We start from the raw sequence: 16,174 nt of genomic DNA, 5'->3' as shown, positions 1-16,174 counted from the left end.
ACCCTGTATAAAGGACTCTGTGTCCTTACCGAAATAATGTTGATGCCTGAAAAGTTGAATTGAATGACTTCGCAGTAACCCTCTTTTATTGCGTGTATCCAACCATTAGACAAATCTTGAGTATTTGTCAGCACTCCTCTACAAGTTGTAATCGCTTTAAAATAAATAAATAAGACCAAAATTATCCTCGGTCACTAAGGCTTTTAACAAAGTAAAAATATTCAAACTTTTTAGAAAATAACAAAAAACACTATGTACCTTGGAATGAAGAACGATTCATTTTAAAGGAGATTAGTTTAAGGAGCTGATTAGTTTTTCTCTCTGCGTGTTCGATGAATGTTCCTGTCTTGATGTTCGTCCTGTTTAATTAGTTTTATTTTAAATAGTAAAAGTTGCCGAGGTACAAGTCAAAAAAGGCAAAACTACAGTTACAGTGGCTGTAAGGAATATTTTCGGTCGAGGTGCAGACGATCAATTTTTCAATAATTGGACTAACCAAAAAAGGTCAAATAGGAGGAATGTGACCATTCAAACGGTTGGTAAAAGTGATTTTTTTTTCAAAGGGTTGGAGTGTTGGGAAGAAGGAAATCCGTCGAATCCGTTTGTTGTCGCCGATTCGAGCGGAGTCGGCGGATCTCGGCAGGCTTCGCCCATTAAATGCTCTTTTTTCCCTCTTCCTCTCTGCTCTCACTCGGTCTACGTTTCTCGGTCAGTCTCGGTCTCGGTTGCCGTCCGGTAGGAATAGGAAATGACGACCGCAAGTGGCCAATCGGCAAATGTGCTCATGTGCCGCCAGTGGTGGAAAGTCTGCTGGGTCTACGGTGACCAGGACAAATATTACAGGCAGCTCTACGGAGGCGTCAAGACGGCAAAGTCAACCCAGACCACCGACCACCTTCCAGTGAGACAGAAGGCGCCGGTTCAAAAATATTTCATCAGACAGCAAGTTGAACAACATGTACGAGAGGAACAACAAACCGATCAGCAACATCAACGGCGACCCCAGCAACAGTTGGTCAACACCATCATCAACCAAAATCACAACCTGTGAGTTCGTTTCCTTATCTGACAGCGATGATTTAATATCTCAGTGTCTGCAATCTGAATCAAGAAAAAAAGTTTAACTTCCGACCTAGAGACATTTTCCAAGCCATCCTCATCGAATCCTAGGTCATTTTTTTACATTCAACCGGTTTAAAAATGAGATTATTATCATTCTGCTCAGGGTTTACGCAAATTTTAATCTTCTTTGGATATCACTTTAAAGGTTCGTTTTAATTAAAAATAAAACAATTCAAATATTTACAATAGAAAAAATAAATGGTGGAGTGATTGGGTTGTTCAATCTTTTTAAAAAGATAGTTCCTACTCAAAATCATTTGTTTTCAACAATCCTGATTTCAAGTTTATAGCTCATCATCAGGTTGTAGAACTCCTTCAAGCTTGAAATCCGGACGTTTTAAACAATTAATTGTAAGTAGGAACTATCTTTTTATAAAGAACATTTACAATTTTTACAAATTTTCGACGGATCCAAAACCAAACCGAAAACTGAAGTTCGTTGAATATGGTCGTTAAAGCAATATCTTACCGATTGTTTTTATGTTGATCTATTGGTATGATTTTATACATGACCCGGCTATTAAATCCGATGATCTGTTGAATTTTTAGAGACTAGTCCAGCGGCTTTTTCTCGCCTAGCGCAAATCTATTTTATAGGCTCTTTTTTCGACAATTCCCCAGCAGATCGAGCCGAGATTTAACCATCAAAAACTTCTAAGAAGTGGGAAAAAATTAATAAAATAAAATGAGACACCGACCAGAATTATTCTATTTTTATGATTTATCGACCGGTTTTTTGCGGTCGGGCATCAGCATAAATTATATGTCCCGCGAATAAACAACGAATTTATCATTTTAAAATTTGTCTTCTAATTCGATATATTGTAAGTTTAAACAGGAAGAAATCAGACCACAATGAAATAGGAGTTAAAAATCTAAAACCGTTCTCCTATCAATTATAAATTTTTCATCCTTGCACTGTCCTGATTAAAATATCTAACATTTAACGAAAAAAGTATGTCGAAACTTGTTTTATCCTAACAAATTCACTAATAAATCGAAACACGTCCAGTGACAGAACTAATACGAGAAAAGTGCAAATTATGCAAGAATGTCTCCAGGTGCTCAGTGATCAAACTTGACTTCGGCGGCCAAAGTTCGATTTGCATCACATCCATATAGCAGAGCAGCGGTTCCTAAACTTTTTCCGTTTCCGGTGCTCTTAATATATCAGAATTTTTCCTCCCCAAGTCAAAACAATATTCTATCCAAACGTGAACTTTATGATAATAGTAGAAATTCGTTTTCAATTCAGAAAAGCATTGATATATTTATTTATTTATTTACGAATCGAAATCCACTATAAAAAAGACATTTTACAATAACAAAAAACATAAATAATATATGTAAAAATACAAATAATATATATAAAAAGAATAAGGACGTATATCCATGGTAATAATATAAATGATAAATATAAAAATACAATTAAAGAGTAAAACCTGAACAACAAAAATGAAAGACATAATTACTAACCAAATAAGGCAGAGAAAACAAAATAAAGCTGAAAGACAATTGAAACTACAATAATTAGGTACATATTTAATGAAAATAATGCTTTTTGTAAATATATAATAAGACTAGAGTGCGAGAATTAGTTGAACCAGTAAATTAAATAAATTGAGATGAAAAAAAGTTAATGGCACGAGTGGGATTCGAACCCACGATCTTCGGCTAGATACGCCGCTGCTGTACCACTTGAGCTATCGTGACCTCGATCCACTCGGACATCAACTTCCTATCTCAACCCCACCTTATGAGTTTTCCTTCCTTTTTGCCTTTTAAAGGTGGTAGAGCAGCGGCGTATCTAGCCGAAGATCGTGGGTTAGAATCCTGCTCGTGCCATTAACTTTTTTTCATCTCAACTAAAAACCTTAATTAATTGTAATAATTTTGTACAGTATGAAATATAAAAGCATTCAACTAAGGTTGTAGGATAAGGTTTTTCATAGATTGCACAGAACTATTGAAGAAGTCAATGCTGTTGCAGATGTTGTTACTCTTGATCATCATTCTGTGTAGAGGAGAAGAAAGCATGTAGTTAGAGCTTTGGAATTCAATATAAAATAATTTATAGGTTCTAAGACAGTACGAAGGGACATATAGCTGTAGTTGAGAGAGGAGAGAAGGACTATCAATGAGATTGTTTAACAATTTAAATACAAAAACAATATCAAAGTAATCCCTTCTTAGTGCCAGTTCGAAAAGTTTAAATTCAGAGCGGATTCCAGGGTAGGCATAATTCCGAGGAAGATTGAGTTTGTAGGAAAGGCTTTTTAAAAATTTGTTTTGTACAGATTGAAGAATTTTTTGATAATTTAGATAGAATGGGTTACAAACAGGTGTAGCATATTCTAGTATGGGTTGTACAAAAGCTTTTTAAAGATAGACAAAACATAAAGGATTTTTAAATTCATAGTATTCCGGATAGCTAAATCTTCATAGATCTATTTTTTATTGAAGAAATATGTTCTTTAAACTTGAGCTNATTCTTGCGTGTCGTGTCGAGAGTGTTTTTCTGAAACCTACATCACACCAGACCGCATCTCACGATTTCTAAATAAATATAAAAATAATAATAGCATTTCTTATAGAAAATTTTCGAGTCGGGGCGCCGCGTCGCAGAGTTTGAGAATCACTGGCATATAATATACAAATTTAAATAATTTTGAACCAAATTTTCGTAATTTCTTTCACAATTGTGACTAGTCGCCCGCTAAAATCCTATTTTAAAATAGTGTCGAGTGAATCGGTTATCAGAAGAGTATCCAAGAGAAGAATCCCCCACCGATACATCTGAATTTTTCTTTAGCATAGGTTTTTCACAAAATATCTGCCTTAGTAATCAATTCCATTGTGAATAAAAGATGTTTGACGTTTTGTATGTACGTATGTAAAAATTGGATTTGGAGCTGTCATAGTAATAAGACACGAAATGTTTTGATGAAAAAAATTCAGTGGTTACTGCTCAGTTTCCGACATATTGTAAGGTCATCATCAGAGCGAAACAATCTGCAATATGTCTACAAATTGATATAACTAAGCAAGGACTATAACGCCTGTTATTCTGTTAAATTCCTTGACAATGTTAAGACTGAGACTGACGTCATTGAAAGTTAGTTGTTCAACCTTGATGATGGGCATAAAATAGGTCGATAGATTGCCAGTAACAAATGATTTTTCTATCAAGACCATACCAAGATCCAGATTATTCGTGAGTGGAAAAGTGATCGATACATCTAACACTGTAAATAGTACGTAATAAGCCAAAAATCAGATCTGGTGGCGATACCACTTCAGCTACAATGCTGAAAAAATTCTCGCTCTATCTTTACATTGTAGCACTTAAAACCTTTCATAATAAACAACCCTTAGCCAGGTTGAAAGTTTTTTTAAATTGTACCTGCGCCAAACACGAAAGAGAAAAAGTGTCAGTGCAAGTGGTTGTTGCAGCAGTGGTTAAACAAAATGGAGTATTGTTCTTTTAAAACTTTAAAATTTAATTTAAAGAAAGAATTTTCATTTGCAAGTACAGATGGTCAGCGATGTCCACTGTTTTTCAGGCCATAAATAAAATATAAACAGCTACACTAGCAGAAAATCTTTATTGAAAATTTTTCAATTAAAACAACCTAAACTGTCAAACTAAACTAATCAATTTAATCTGAATAAGCTGGATCAAGGTATGGACTGGATGTAAAACAAATTCAATTGTTACTGCCCAGCTTTGGACCTTTTTAAGGTCATCATCAGGGTCAAACTATCTTAACTAATCTCAGTCTGCAAATTGACATAATTAAGATTTTAATAAACGGTTTCTAATTTCTTTGAAGATATAGTCCTGTTATAGTGTTACATACCTTGGCAATGTTGGGACTTAGTCTATAGTCTAAATTTAGTTGTTTTGCCCTGATGATTGATCTGATTGAAAAGGATATCAAAAACAGCTAAAAGGATTTTAACGTCAAACATAACGTGGCTTTTTAAACGTATGGATGTCATAAAAATATATTAAATGTTTCTATAAGAAAATACACAAAATAGGAAAATTATTTGTCATAAGTTAACGTTGTTTTTTAAATGGTAATAATAGTCCGATTACGGGTATAAAATGCACTTTACAATTTTTTTTAAACAATTGATGAACCATGAATATCTGTCTTCTAGGTTTTGAGATAAATGATGTTAGAGCTTTAGGCCTATTTTAAGGGCATCATCAGGAAAAACTATTTAAAGAGGTCTACAAATTGACTCCTTGGCAATGTTGGGACTGAGTCTATCTTCAAAGAAATGTAATTATTTCGTCCTTGATGATGACCTTTATAGGTCGATAGATTGGCAGTAGCAATTGATTTTTTTTTAATCAAGACGCATACAGAGATCTAGATTATTTGTGAACAAAAAATTGGTAACATACACATATTAACACTCTAAATAGTACTTAAGAAACCAAAAATTGTATCTGGCGATACCAGTTCAGTTGCGATGCTAAAGAAATTCACGCTCTATCACATCGTAATTTAAACCCTCTTATAATAAACTGTCCATAATCAGGGTTATAAGCAGGGCGAGTCAAACCTTTTTGGGCTAATTGTGTCTGAACCAATCACGAAAGAGAAAACATGTGAGTGCAAGTGGTTGTTGCAGCAGTGAAACGGTTAATCAAAGTGGAATATTTCTTATTTAAAACTTATACTTCTGATACGTTTTTCTGAAATAGTCTGATATATCTCAGGTCTAGTCTTTTCGTCTTATATACAGAAGAAACATTGATAGGATTTTTTTAAAATTAAAAACTGTTAACATTGAAACTTTTTGAATTTATACAGAATAAGTAGATTCTTTGGTACAGGAATCTGGTTTGGTTGGCTGAAATGTCCTGGTTAAAAATTTCTTAGGCGATTGCTTACGTTGGCATTTGAACCCCTGACTTACTGCTTTGTATTATTAAGACTCGTCGACGACTAAAATGAAATCTGAAACTGAAACTTTGAATTATCCATCACTGGAAAACATTGTTCTGATTTTGGTAAAAATGGAAATCGGAACAAAAGGGAAAAGGTTATAGTCCTAAATAGTCTTAAACTAAAAATTAAGCTACACACAATTCACCAACTAATACATTTTGTCAGAAATATTGTTTGGAGTTAGACCTTAGAACTTTACATCTTAGGCTTAATATTAAAAAAATTCTGCAGAATAATTATTTATTTTTGGAATAGTTCGATGGCAAATCAAGTGAAGTTAAGGATAAAGAATTTTTATGTGACTGCTCGGTAACAATATTGAAGTTCTGGCTTATTTCCTCGAATAATTATAAGCATGGTCGACTACTGAAATACAACCTGAACCAGACATTTTGAATTTTACATCACCGCAAAACATTTTTCACTTTGGTTTTGGTAAAAAATAAAAATCGGACCAAAAGGGAAAAGATTATAGTCGTTTTTAATTACTTAAAATTAACAAATTTTTGCGGAATAAGTATTTTGGCGTAGATTTTGGCTGATGTTTGCTGTTTTTGTGTAAGTGTTAAATGATTACTTAAAGTGGCAATTTGAAGTCCGTGCTTACTTCTTCGAATGCATCGTCGACCGCTGAAATATTGGACCTTAGAACTTTACAACTTAGGCTTAATATTAAAAAATTTCTGCAGAATAATTATTTATTTTTGGAATAGTTCGATGCCAAATCAAGTGAAGTTAAGGATAAAGTAATGGCTGAATTTCGTAGGTTAAAGAATTTTTATGTGACTGCTCGGTAACAGTTGAAGTCCTGGCTTACTTTGAAATACTACGCTTACTGAAATATAACCTAAACCGGACATTTTGAATTTTACATCACCGGAAAACATTTTTCACTTAGGTTTTGGTAAAAAATAAAAATCGGACCAAAAGGGAAAAGATTATAGTCGTTTTTAATTACTTAAAATTAACAAATTTTTGCGGAATAAGTATTTTGGCGTAGATTTTGGCTGATGTTTGCTGTTTTTGTGTAAGTGTTAAATGATTGCTTAAAGTGGCAATTTGAAGTCCGGGCTTACTTCTTCGAATGCATCGTCGACCACTGAAATGTTGGACTTTAGTACTTTACACCTTAGGCTTAATATTAAAAAAATTCTGCAGAATAATTATTTATTTTTGGAATAGTTCAATGTCAAGTCAAGTGAAGTTAAGGATAAAGTAATGGCTGAATTTCGTAGGTTAAAGAATTTTTATGTGACTGCTCGGTAACAAGTGAAGTCCTGGCTTACTTCTTTGAAATACTACGCTTACTGAAATATAACCTAAACCGGACATTTTGAATTTTACATCACCGGAAAGCATTTTTCACTTTGGTTTTGGTAAAAAATAAAAATCGGACCAAAAGGGAAAAGATTATAGTCGGTTTTAATTGCTTAAAATTAACGAATTTTTGCGGAATGAATTGTTATTTTTGGATTAGTTCAATGACCAATCAAGTAAAGTTTAAGCTTAAGGAATGTTGGCCGAATTTTCCTGGTTCTTAGGTCACTGGCCGGTATCATTTGAAGTCCTAGCTTACTGCTTGGAATAATTAAGCATGATTGACCACCGTATTTACTTTTTCTCGTAATGGAATACATTCTCTTGACGCTGTTTTAAAAAATTCGATAGGTAAGTTAGGTTATTTTCTTTTTAACTGATATAAAAATATTCGGACTGGAAGAAACATTTGTTGGCAAGACTGCAAAGGACGGCCTACAGCCGACAAGAACAGGAAATCCGAACGTTTACGATAATGATAGCCCGCGGTGGCAGGTGACGCTCAATTTAGAGGAAATGCTTCTTCCAGTGTTAAAAACAGCTTCTAGGATAAATTCTCTATTTTATATAGAACATTCAAATATTTCATTTTACTTATATTTAATCGAATAAGTCCCTCCTGAAATTTCGGAAAAATACGCAAAGTTTTGCTTGTGATAACTTATTTATTTTACGAATTTAACGAGCAATGTAAAATTGAAGTCAGAATTTTATCACTACTTTTATATACAATTATATGCTTTTTACTTTCAAAGATCAATATAATTACTGGCCCGAGACTGTGGGAAATGTCAGGACTTTTGTTTTATTGACCCGTTTATCCAGAAATTATTTCTCAGATGTTAATTAGTCGACTAGGTTTATTTTTCTCAAAAGAATCTTGCCCAATCCGACAGTTTTTAGAATTATTTATTGTCTTTATACCCAAAAGCAGATATATACGTCAGATTTTTAGACAGACAAGTTTTGAGTCTTGTGGCGGGAACAGTATTTCATAAAAAAATTTCCTCTTCTCGCGGCCTAACTTGGAAGATGGAACAGACCGGCAAGTTGAGGACTGAGAAAGGACACGCCTTAAAAAAATTGAACCTCCAGCGACTTATTTCCATCCTCAGCAGACCACTAAATTACTCGGCGGGGCCCTACTCCGCCTTGGTACCTGCCCGGGACCAATCTTCTCAACAACCACCTGTTTGATCCATCGCCTCCTCTTTACCCGTCTTTCGTCGACCGAGACGATTCTCTCTCTCGGTGGGATATAACGATAGGCCTAGAAAACTGGGCAAAAATATGATACATCACTGTGACAAAACAGATTTTTAGAATGGCTGTACTCACAAATAAGACTTATTTTTTTCTCATTTTACATCACTGGAAAGCATTTTTCATCCTGATTTTTTTCAATGAAATAGGACGAAAATGAAATGTTTTTTTATAGGTATTAAATCCATTATATTTCGTGGTCCGATTGACTAAATAACTTCTTTCAATTAGTTAATGTTTATGAAAGGTATTGGTTGACATGAAAAAGCTAGTGTCACGAACGGCATTCGAACCCACGGCTTTCGGCTAAATACGCCGCTGCTCTACCAATTGAGCTATCGCGACTTCGATGGCTTTTTCATTTCAACCAATACCTTACATAAATGTGTGGTGTTTAGTGACCGTTAACCAATGATTATGTGGAGATCGTGTGGTGCGGTCTGGTGACGTAGGTTTTAGAAAAACATTTTCTTTATCATGTACGTTTCGACCTTTATTGAGATCATCTTCAGGGCTATAAGTGTTTTTCTAAAACCTACGTCACCAGACCCCACCTCACGATCTCCACATAATCATTGGTTAACGGTTTCAACCAATACCTTAAATAAAGATTAATTAATTTATGGTTATTTTTTTAAGTCCCAGTCCTCTGTCCGAAATTTTCTGGTTTAAAGAGTTTTTTCGTGACAGCTAGATGGTATTTGAAGTCCTGGCTTACTGCTTCGCATAATTCAGCATCTTCGACCACTGAACATAAGGTGGAGAATCATAAATAAGACTAGGTTTTTCAGCATGCAGTCTAAACCAAAAAATTGCCATTTTAAGATCTAATCTTATTAAGAGGACCTCTTGTCCCTCTTTAAAATATCGAATTAGACTAATTCTTTGGTGTAATTTACTTAAAAACCATGTTATATTTGAACCGACAAAGTGCAGATTTTCAACAAAATATGAGTGGGCGGCAACGAGTGCACGAGATATTAGGCCAATACAAGCCAACGTCCCACAAGGGTGCATTTTTGGTCCCATCCTTTTTAACATTTATACTGCCTACTTTTTTCTGCATTCCAATATCATCATTATGCGGATGATATCACAATTTCGCAAACAAGCTCTAACGTCAAGTATACCTTGAACTTCTCAGAATCTACGTCTGGTACAATCCCAGTACATCATTAAAAATCTATGGACTTCCATTTAAGTAAGATACTAGGACTGTTTAATCAGACTCAGTCAGCTCATGATAAAACAACCTTCACCAAAACATGCTAACTCATTGCTACAGTTACATAGGGCTCGGAGGAGTGATAAGACTATATACATTATTTTCCTGTAAGAGACGATGAAGTACTTTTTGGTCCGTTTGCATTAGAAAATCTTAGGAAAAAAGAGGTGTTACACTGAAAAAAAACATCCCCAAAAGATCGGAAATCCAAGCAGCAATTAAGCATTACGATATGAAAAAATTACATCAAATTTAGTGAATCAATGCATCCAAACTCTCGAAAACACAACAACTAGATGATATCTTGGGTATCAGGACACAAAGGAATTTTGGATAAAGAAAAAGTCGACGCACTGTCCGGAGGAGGATCTGCAAGACCATATAGAGACCCTAAACCTATTTTGGGATAACAAAAACAACCACAGAATCTTCCATCACAGAATGGAGTAAAGAAGACAAAAGGAGAAGTGAATGACGCTAGTCACAGTAAAACCTCACCAAGGCTGGTATACTCACAGCTACAGTTATAGATAACGAGCAGAAGAGTGGTAGGACTACCGGTCACTTGCATCTGAAAAATCATGCATCGGAGAAGGAAACAACCACCAATAGTATCTTCGAATGCGAAGCTACCGCGCAATGGAGAATAACCTGAAATACAAAGAAAACCCAGGGAAAAGAATTGTAGCAACGACAGTCCACCTAACCCTTCTCAAAAGAAAGATAGAGTTGGTTACATCGAACATAGGAACTAGGAAAAGTACAATAAGCCTGAAGGCTGTAGTGCTGGGGGAACATAAAACCCCTACTTGCTAGATATCCATCAAATCATACATGGACCGACGTAGACTCCTCACACAAGTCTTAAGAGGAAAATTTAACGACTTTTACAGCTGCAATGGCTTTAGGACCGAAATCTGTTTTAGCCGTTTGTGTACTAGACACTTCGCTTAGCATATTCAAACCTTCCGATCAAAAGTACTCAGACAAATCGTCAAATCTTCTTACTTCGCTAACTCACTATACAAAACGACCTCATTCCTTTATTCAATGAACTGATCCAAAGTTTCTACACCAAGCTCTTGATCTATCCTAACCTGCACTTACCCACCCCGAGAATCTGCCAAATCGCCTGCAATCCCTCATATTGGGTGCCAACATAGGTTTCTCTTAACGCGTGTCCCCCGGGTTGCAGAGCTCCCGATAAGGCCAACTTGTATTGGTAAAGACACACAAACACGTTGTACACTGCCGAAAATCATGTTCTGATCTTATCCTATCTTCTGCGGCCTTAAAGATAGGAAAGCCTAAAGCCAGGAACACACCCGATGCTACGCCATGCGACGCTACCCGACGCCTTGCCACGTTTTGGTGGGGTGTTCACATCTATCCGACGCAAGTACACGTCGCGTACAGTCCACAGCTTTTATCACAATAATCACTATCACAATCACAACGCATCTTTTGTTCTTAATGCACTATTTTGAGACCTTGTAATAAATTGTTAGTTAAATTTTATGAGCACAACCATCTAATAAATTGTTTGTTAAACTTAATTGTTTTAAATAAAGTTACTCCTAACCATCTAATTAAACAATGTTTATAAAAACGTATGCATTTTTGATCTCGTTTAATTTGGTTTGCATTAAAATAACATGTTGTAATTAATATAACGACAAAATTACATCTACTTAGTTTGAAATAAACTACAAAAAATATGAGTGTCCTGTTCTGATGCTACCCGACATTACAAACTGGTGTAAATTTACGAGCAAAACTATGAAATAAATTGTTAATTAAATGTTATGAGCAAAACCGTGTAATAAATTGTTCCAATTTTAGTATATGTACAATAAGCGAGTACAATAAATTGTTAGTTAAATTCATTATATCAAAAAATCGTATGCCGGTGTTTTGATTAATTTTCTACCAAACCATTAAAATTAATTTTTTAAATAAAAACTAATTAATTTTTAATCACAGTTAATTTGGTTTATATTAAAATAAGTATGTTGTAATTAATATAACGACAATAATACATGTAGTTTGAATAAAAATATGAGTGTCCGGTTCTTTTGTCTTCGACTGTACTCGATGCGACCCGACGAAAATCTGGACAGTGGGGATCGCAGAGCGTCGGGTAGGTTAGCGTGGCATAGCATCGGGTAGATGTGCACGGGGGTAATGCAACCTTTTTGGAAAATTGGAGTTTGGATTTGCGTCGGGTAGCATCGGGTAGCGTAGCATCGGCTAAGTGTGTTTCTGGCTTTAAGTACTGGTTCATAATCTTGGCTGCAACAAACGTCTTAAATGCCATCTTCAGAACAAAACTACAGTTATATTCCAGATTAAATTTACGTTGCGAATCTTTCTTCTTCTTCTTGACAGTCTGCCGTTTAAAAATAAAGTAGTCCGCAAAGGATATAGTCGAAAACGTACGCTGTGCCCCAAGGCCGACAAGAAATATTATACCAAGGATGAAATCGTTTTAATCACTAGGTGAATTTATTATGGAAATACTTCCTGGTGGCGAGAGTTAATAGAGCGGGCAATTTTCTTCAGCGTTATTTATATTTTTTGGTTTATTTTATTCATTTTTTTTTGTGGGGTATCCGGTCTAGATGCAAGGACGTTCAAATTCGAAACTTTTTCCCCCAGTCGATATGTTTGCTTTACATTTTTCCTACGTTCGAAACATTAGAGAAGATTATTAAAACACGACGTTCGATTTATGCAAAGTGCTTGTTATTTTGCAATATTGCTTTTTGATTATTTATCTAAATTGTTTTTTTAGATTTATTTTGCTTGGACAATAATCCCCAAATAAACATTTTGAACTAATAATTTATATACATACTAACCTTTAGATCCCAATTAATCTAAGCAAAATTGCCCGTTTTTTTTTTTAATCTTCATGCCATCACAAGCAGCTTGACTATTATAGGTGTCGGTCGGCTTAAGATCCTGCTTGATCTTTTCTATTGTTTAAGCATTCTTACTATTTACTCCGAACTTATTTTCCTCGACTGCTCTCCGGTTTGGGAATTTAATTTGTAATCGGTCGTTTCACCCTCCGGAAAAGCTGATTTTAGGATCTCTCACCAATCTGCCATGTCTCATTTGGATGAGCTCCGACGAGAAATGCGTTCTGTCGCTTCCAGAGTCAGACCCTGTCAAATAGCGGGATTGATTAGGGGTTTTCTCTTAAAAAAAAACCGAAGACTGCCCTAATAAGTAAAATATTGAATACTTCCGGTCAGTAGACAAAATTTTACATTTTATAACAGAAACTACCTTTCAACCTGTAATTTTTTTACGAGGGTTCGCAACGGCAGAAACCATCAACCGTTTTTGAAAAAAGCCCATTTGTAATGTCGGGTTCGAATGCAGGGCCGCTGGATTGGAACCCGGGACCTTTACCTTACAGAGATGAGCGCCGGGCCAACGCTTAACCGTTGCGGCCACCGACACCCCTCCGTAAAATCTTGTTGCAGCCGAAAATATCGTAAATAATTAATCTGAATTAAAAATTCCTTTAAAAAATAGAATTGATTTCGGTGATGATTGATTACAGACAGAGTAGAAGTTAATATAAAAAATAGTATAGGAAAAATAGCTACCTTCAGAACAGAGACATGCAAAAACGTTTATCAAAGATAATCACAGAACGTAACGGTATAACTCTTAAATCTAGGACGTGCTAGGAATAGAATAATGGTCGGACTGCTGACTGGACACTGCAGACTCCGGAGGCATATATATAGAGACTGGGAGTGGCAGATACAAGCGGAACAGGCCTATCCTGGCTGAGATTCCTAATCCTGGGAGAGGAAAGGTCTAAATGATACACACGGGAGCCCTTGTAAAAGCTTTGGGGTCTGGTAAAAAGCCTAAGCTTAACGAGGACCTAGAGGGGATAAAAATATGAGATGCACAATAAACCAAAACTGGTCGCGGTGCGAGGGTCATAAAGAGGCCGGCCATCTATCTCTACCTTAAAAAATTCGTGGAAATTTGACACATAACAATCATGGAGGATATAACACATCATAAGACAGATTATATAAGGGTTTTGTTAGGTAAAGTAGGTTAAGGGTTAGGGTAGGTTAGGTAGAGTGTAAGATAAATTCACGACATTACTTTATTGCCAAAAATGAATTATTCACTATTGCTTTAAGTGCTATAAAATTTTACAAATTGATAGTGAAACAGAAAGTACGGATTCCTCTGAAAAATAAATGCGTATGAAAAAATTAACATCCATGGAGTTAAATTGTTGTTTTCCCATTATTAGGCATAATTTTAATACAGTACATAAAATAAAAATGAAATTAAAAATGGCAAAAAGGGGGGAAAATTCAAAAGGTGTGGTTGAGATGGGAGATTGGTGTCCGAGTGGATCGAGGTCACGATAGCTCAGGTGGTAGAGCAGAGGTGTATCAAGCCGAAGATCGTGGGTTCGAATCCCGCTCGTGCCATTGACTTTTTTATCTCAACTAAAAACCTTAATTAATTGTAATATATTAATCGGTCAAGCGGATCACGAAACTAGTGAATTTAATAAATTTAAAATGAAGTATACTTCACTAAAGCTCTCCGTGGGCCATTTCATTTGTCGCCGAGAATCAAATTGATTACACGACATTTGAAAAATGGCAAAAAGGAGGGAAAATTCAAAAGTTGTGGTTGAGATGGGAGGTTGGTGTCCGAGTGGATCGAGGTCACGATAGCTCAAGTGGTAGAGCAGCGGCGTATCTAGCCGAAGATCGTGGGTTCGAATCCCGCTCGTGCCATTGACTTTTTTGTCTCAACTGAAAACCTTAATTAATTGTAATTATTATTAACGTATTAATTTATAATAAACATACTATATAACATATATGGGCACTCTCCACACGACACGCAAGGATGGCACAATTACACAGAAGACAAACACTTTGAGCCCTGAAGATGATCTCAATAAAACATCGAAACGTTGGCACGATAAAGAAAATGTTTTTCTGAAACCTACATCACACCCGACCGCATCTCACGATATCTCAATAACCAAACATACTATATTTATTTGTATACTATATGCATACAATTATTCGGAGATCGTGAGATGTGGTCTGGTGTGACGTAGGCTTTAGAAAAACATTTTTTTTATCGTGCCTACGTTTCGCTCTTTATTGAGATCATCTTCAGGGCTCAAAGTGTTTGTTTTCCGTGTAGCTGCGTCATTCGTGTCTGTCGAGTTAAGAGTGCCCCCAGAGGGCACACGGAAAACAAACACTTTGAGCCCTGAAGATGATCTCAATAAGGATCGAAACGTTGGCACGATAAAGAAAATGTTTTTCTAAAACCTACGTCAGACCAGACCGCATCTCCCGATCTCCGATTAATCATTCACTAACGGTCACTAAACACATTTATGCATATATTTTATTTTAAAAAAAATATATAGTCAAGTTTTCTTGTGTGAATTGATCATCTCCGACCATGCGTATCTTACATAAACACCCTTCCTGCAGACAAATACCCCAGGAAGGAGACCAGGCGGATCGTAAAAGACGGACACAATTCTGTAAAAGATACAACAAAACCTTCCACCGTTTCTACAAATTTCGCTTTATTGTTGTTGTAGAACGTTTCTTGTAAAAATTCAAAAATCAAGCCACTAATTTTACACCAATCCAAGTTTGTGTTAAAGTGAAACGTTACAGTCCGTACGGTGAGGGTTAATATTTTCTTTAGAAAATGAAGCCTTGCCTCGTAGTTTGGGGTGAGGTTATATGCTCATGAATTTCTCAAGAGTTTACTTCGACAGTTCGGACGGAGTCTAAACTATATGACCACCCTTTGTATATATTATTCATTTGATATTTTTACGACCAGTTTCCATACAGGCTGTTTTCTATCTGGAAACATTCCGTATCCGGAGAAAAAAAAAATAGAGGCTAAATCGCCTATGAAACCTTGGCTGCCCTTGGAATCGGAACGTTAATTGGTACATCCTCAATAAAATGAACTAACTGTTTTATATGATTACATCTAGAAGCAAACCTGTATAATAAATAGATAACACTGAATCAGTCGTAAACTGGCGGAATTTTGCATGTCCTCGTAAAATCGTTTTCTAATAAAAACAATAAATAAGGATTTCAATTTCTACCTCAAGCTTAATCATCAGTAACTATGGTATGTTGAAGAAAATAATATTGCGAATTGATTTATTTTATATTTGCAAAAGTAATGACTCTTATTAGAAGGCGTTACAATAAAAGAAAAATAATAACTT

The 16,174-nt window shown here is 35.5% G+C and overlaps 1 protein-coding gene across 3 annotated transcripts in view; it reads left to right on the top strand.

The window, feature by feature from the left end:
• Positions 1–645: 645 nt before the first annotated feature.
• The window catches only part of LOC106663336 (protein prickle-like), a 118,851-nt gene continuing 103,322 nt past the window's right edge, over positions 646–16,174 (top strand). For all 3 annotated transcript variants that reach the window (XM_014388103.2, XM_014388102.2, XM_014388100.2), the window contains exon 1: positions 646–1,047. In XM_014388103.2, the coding sequence (XP_014243589.1) occupies positions 749–1,047 (299 nt within the window). In that variant the 5' untranslated portion in view covers positions 646–748. The remainder of the gene's footprint in view (positions 1,048–16,174) is intronic.

This window comes from Cimex lectularius, unplaced genomic scaffold, assembly GCF_000648675.2.
Source record: "Cimex lectularius strain Harlan isolate CLEC.00 unplaced genomic scaffold, Clec_2.1 scaffold79, whole genome shotgun sequence".
Classification (NCBI taxonomy): domain Eukaryota; kingdom Metazoa; phylum Arthropoda; class Insecta; order Hemiptera; family Cimicidae; genus Cimex; species Cimex lectularius.
Note: the sequence above shows the minus strand (reverse complement) of the source record. Positions and strands in the feature narration are given on the sequence as shown.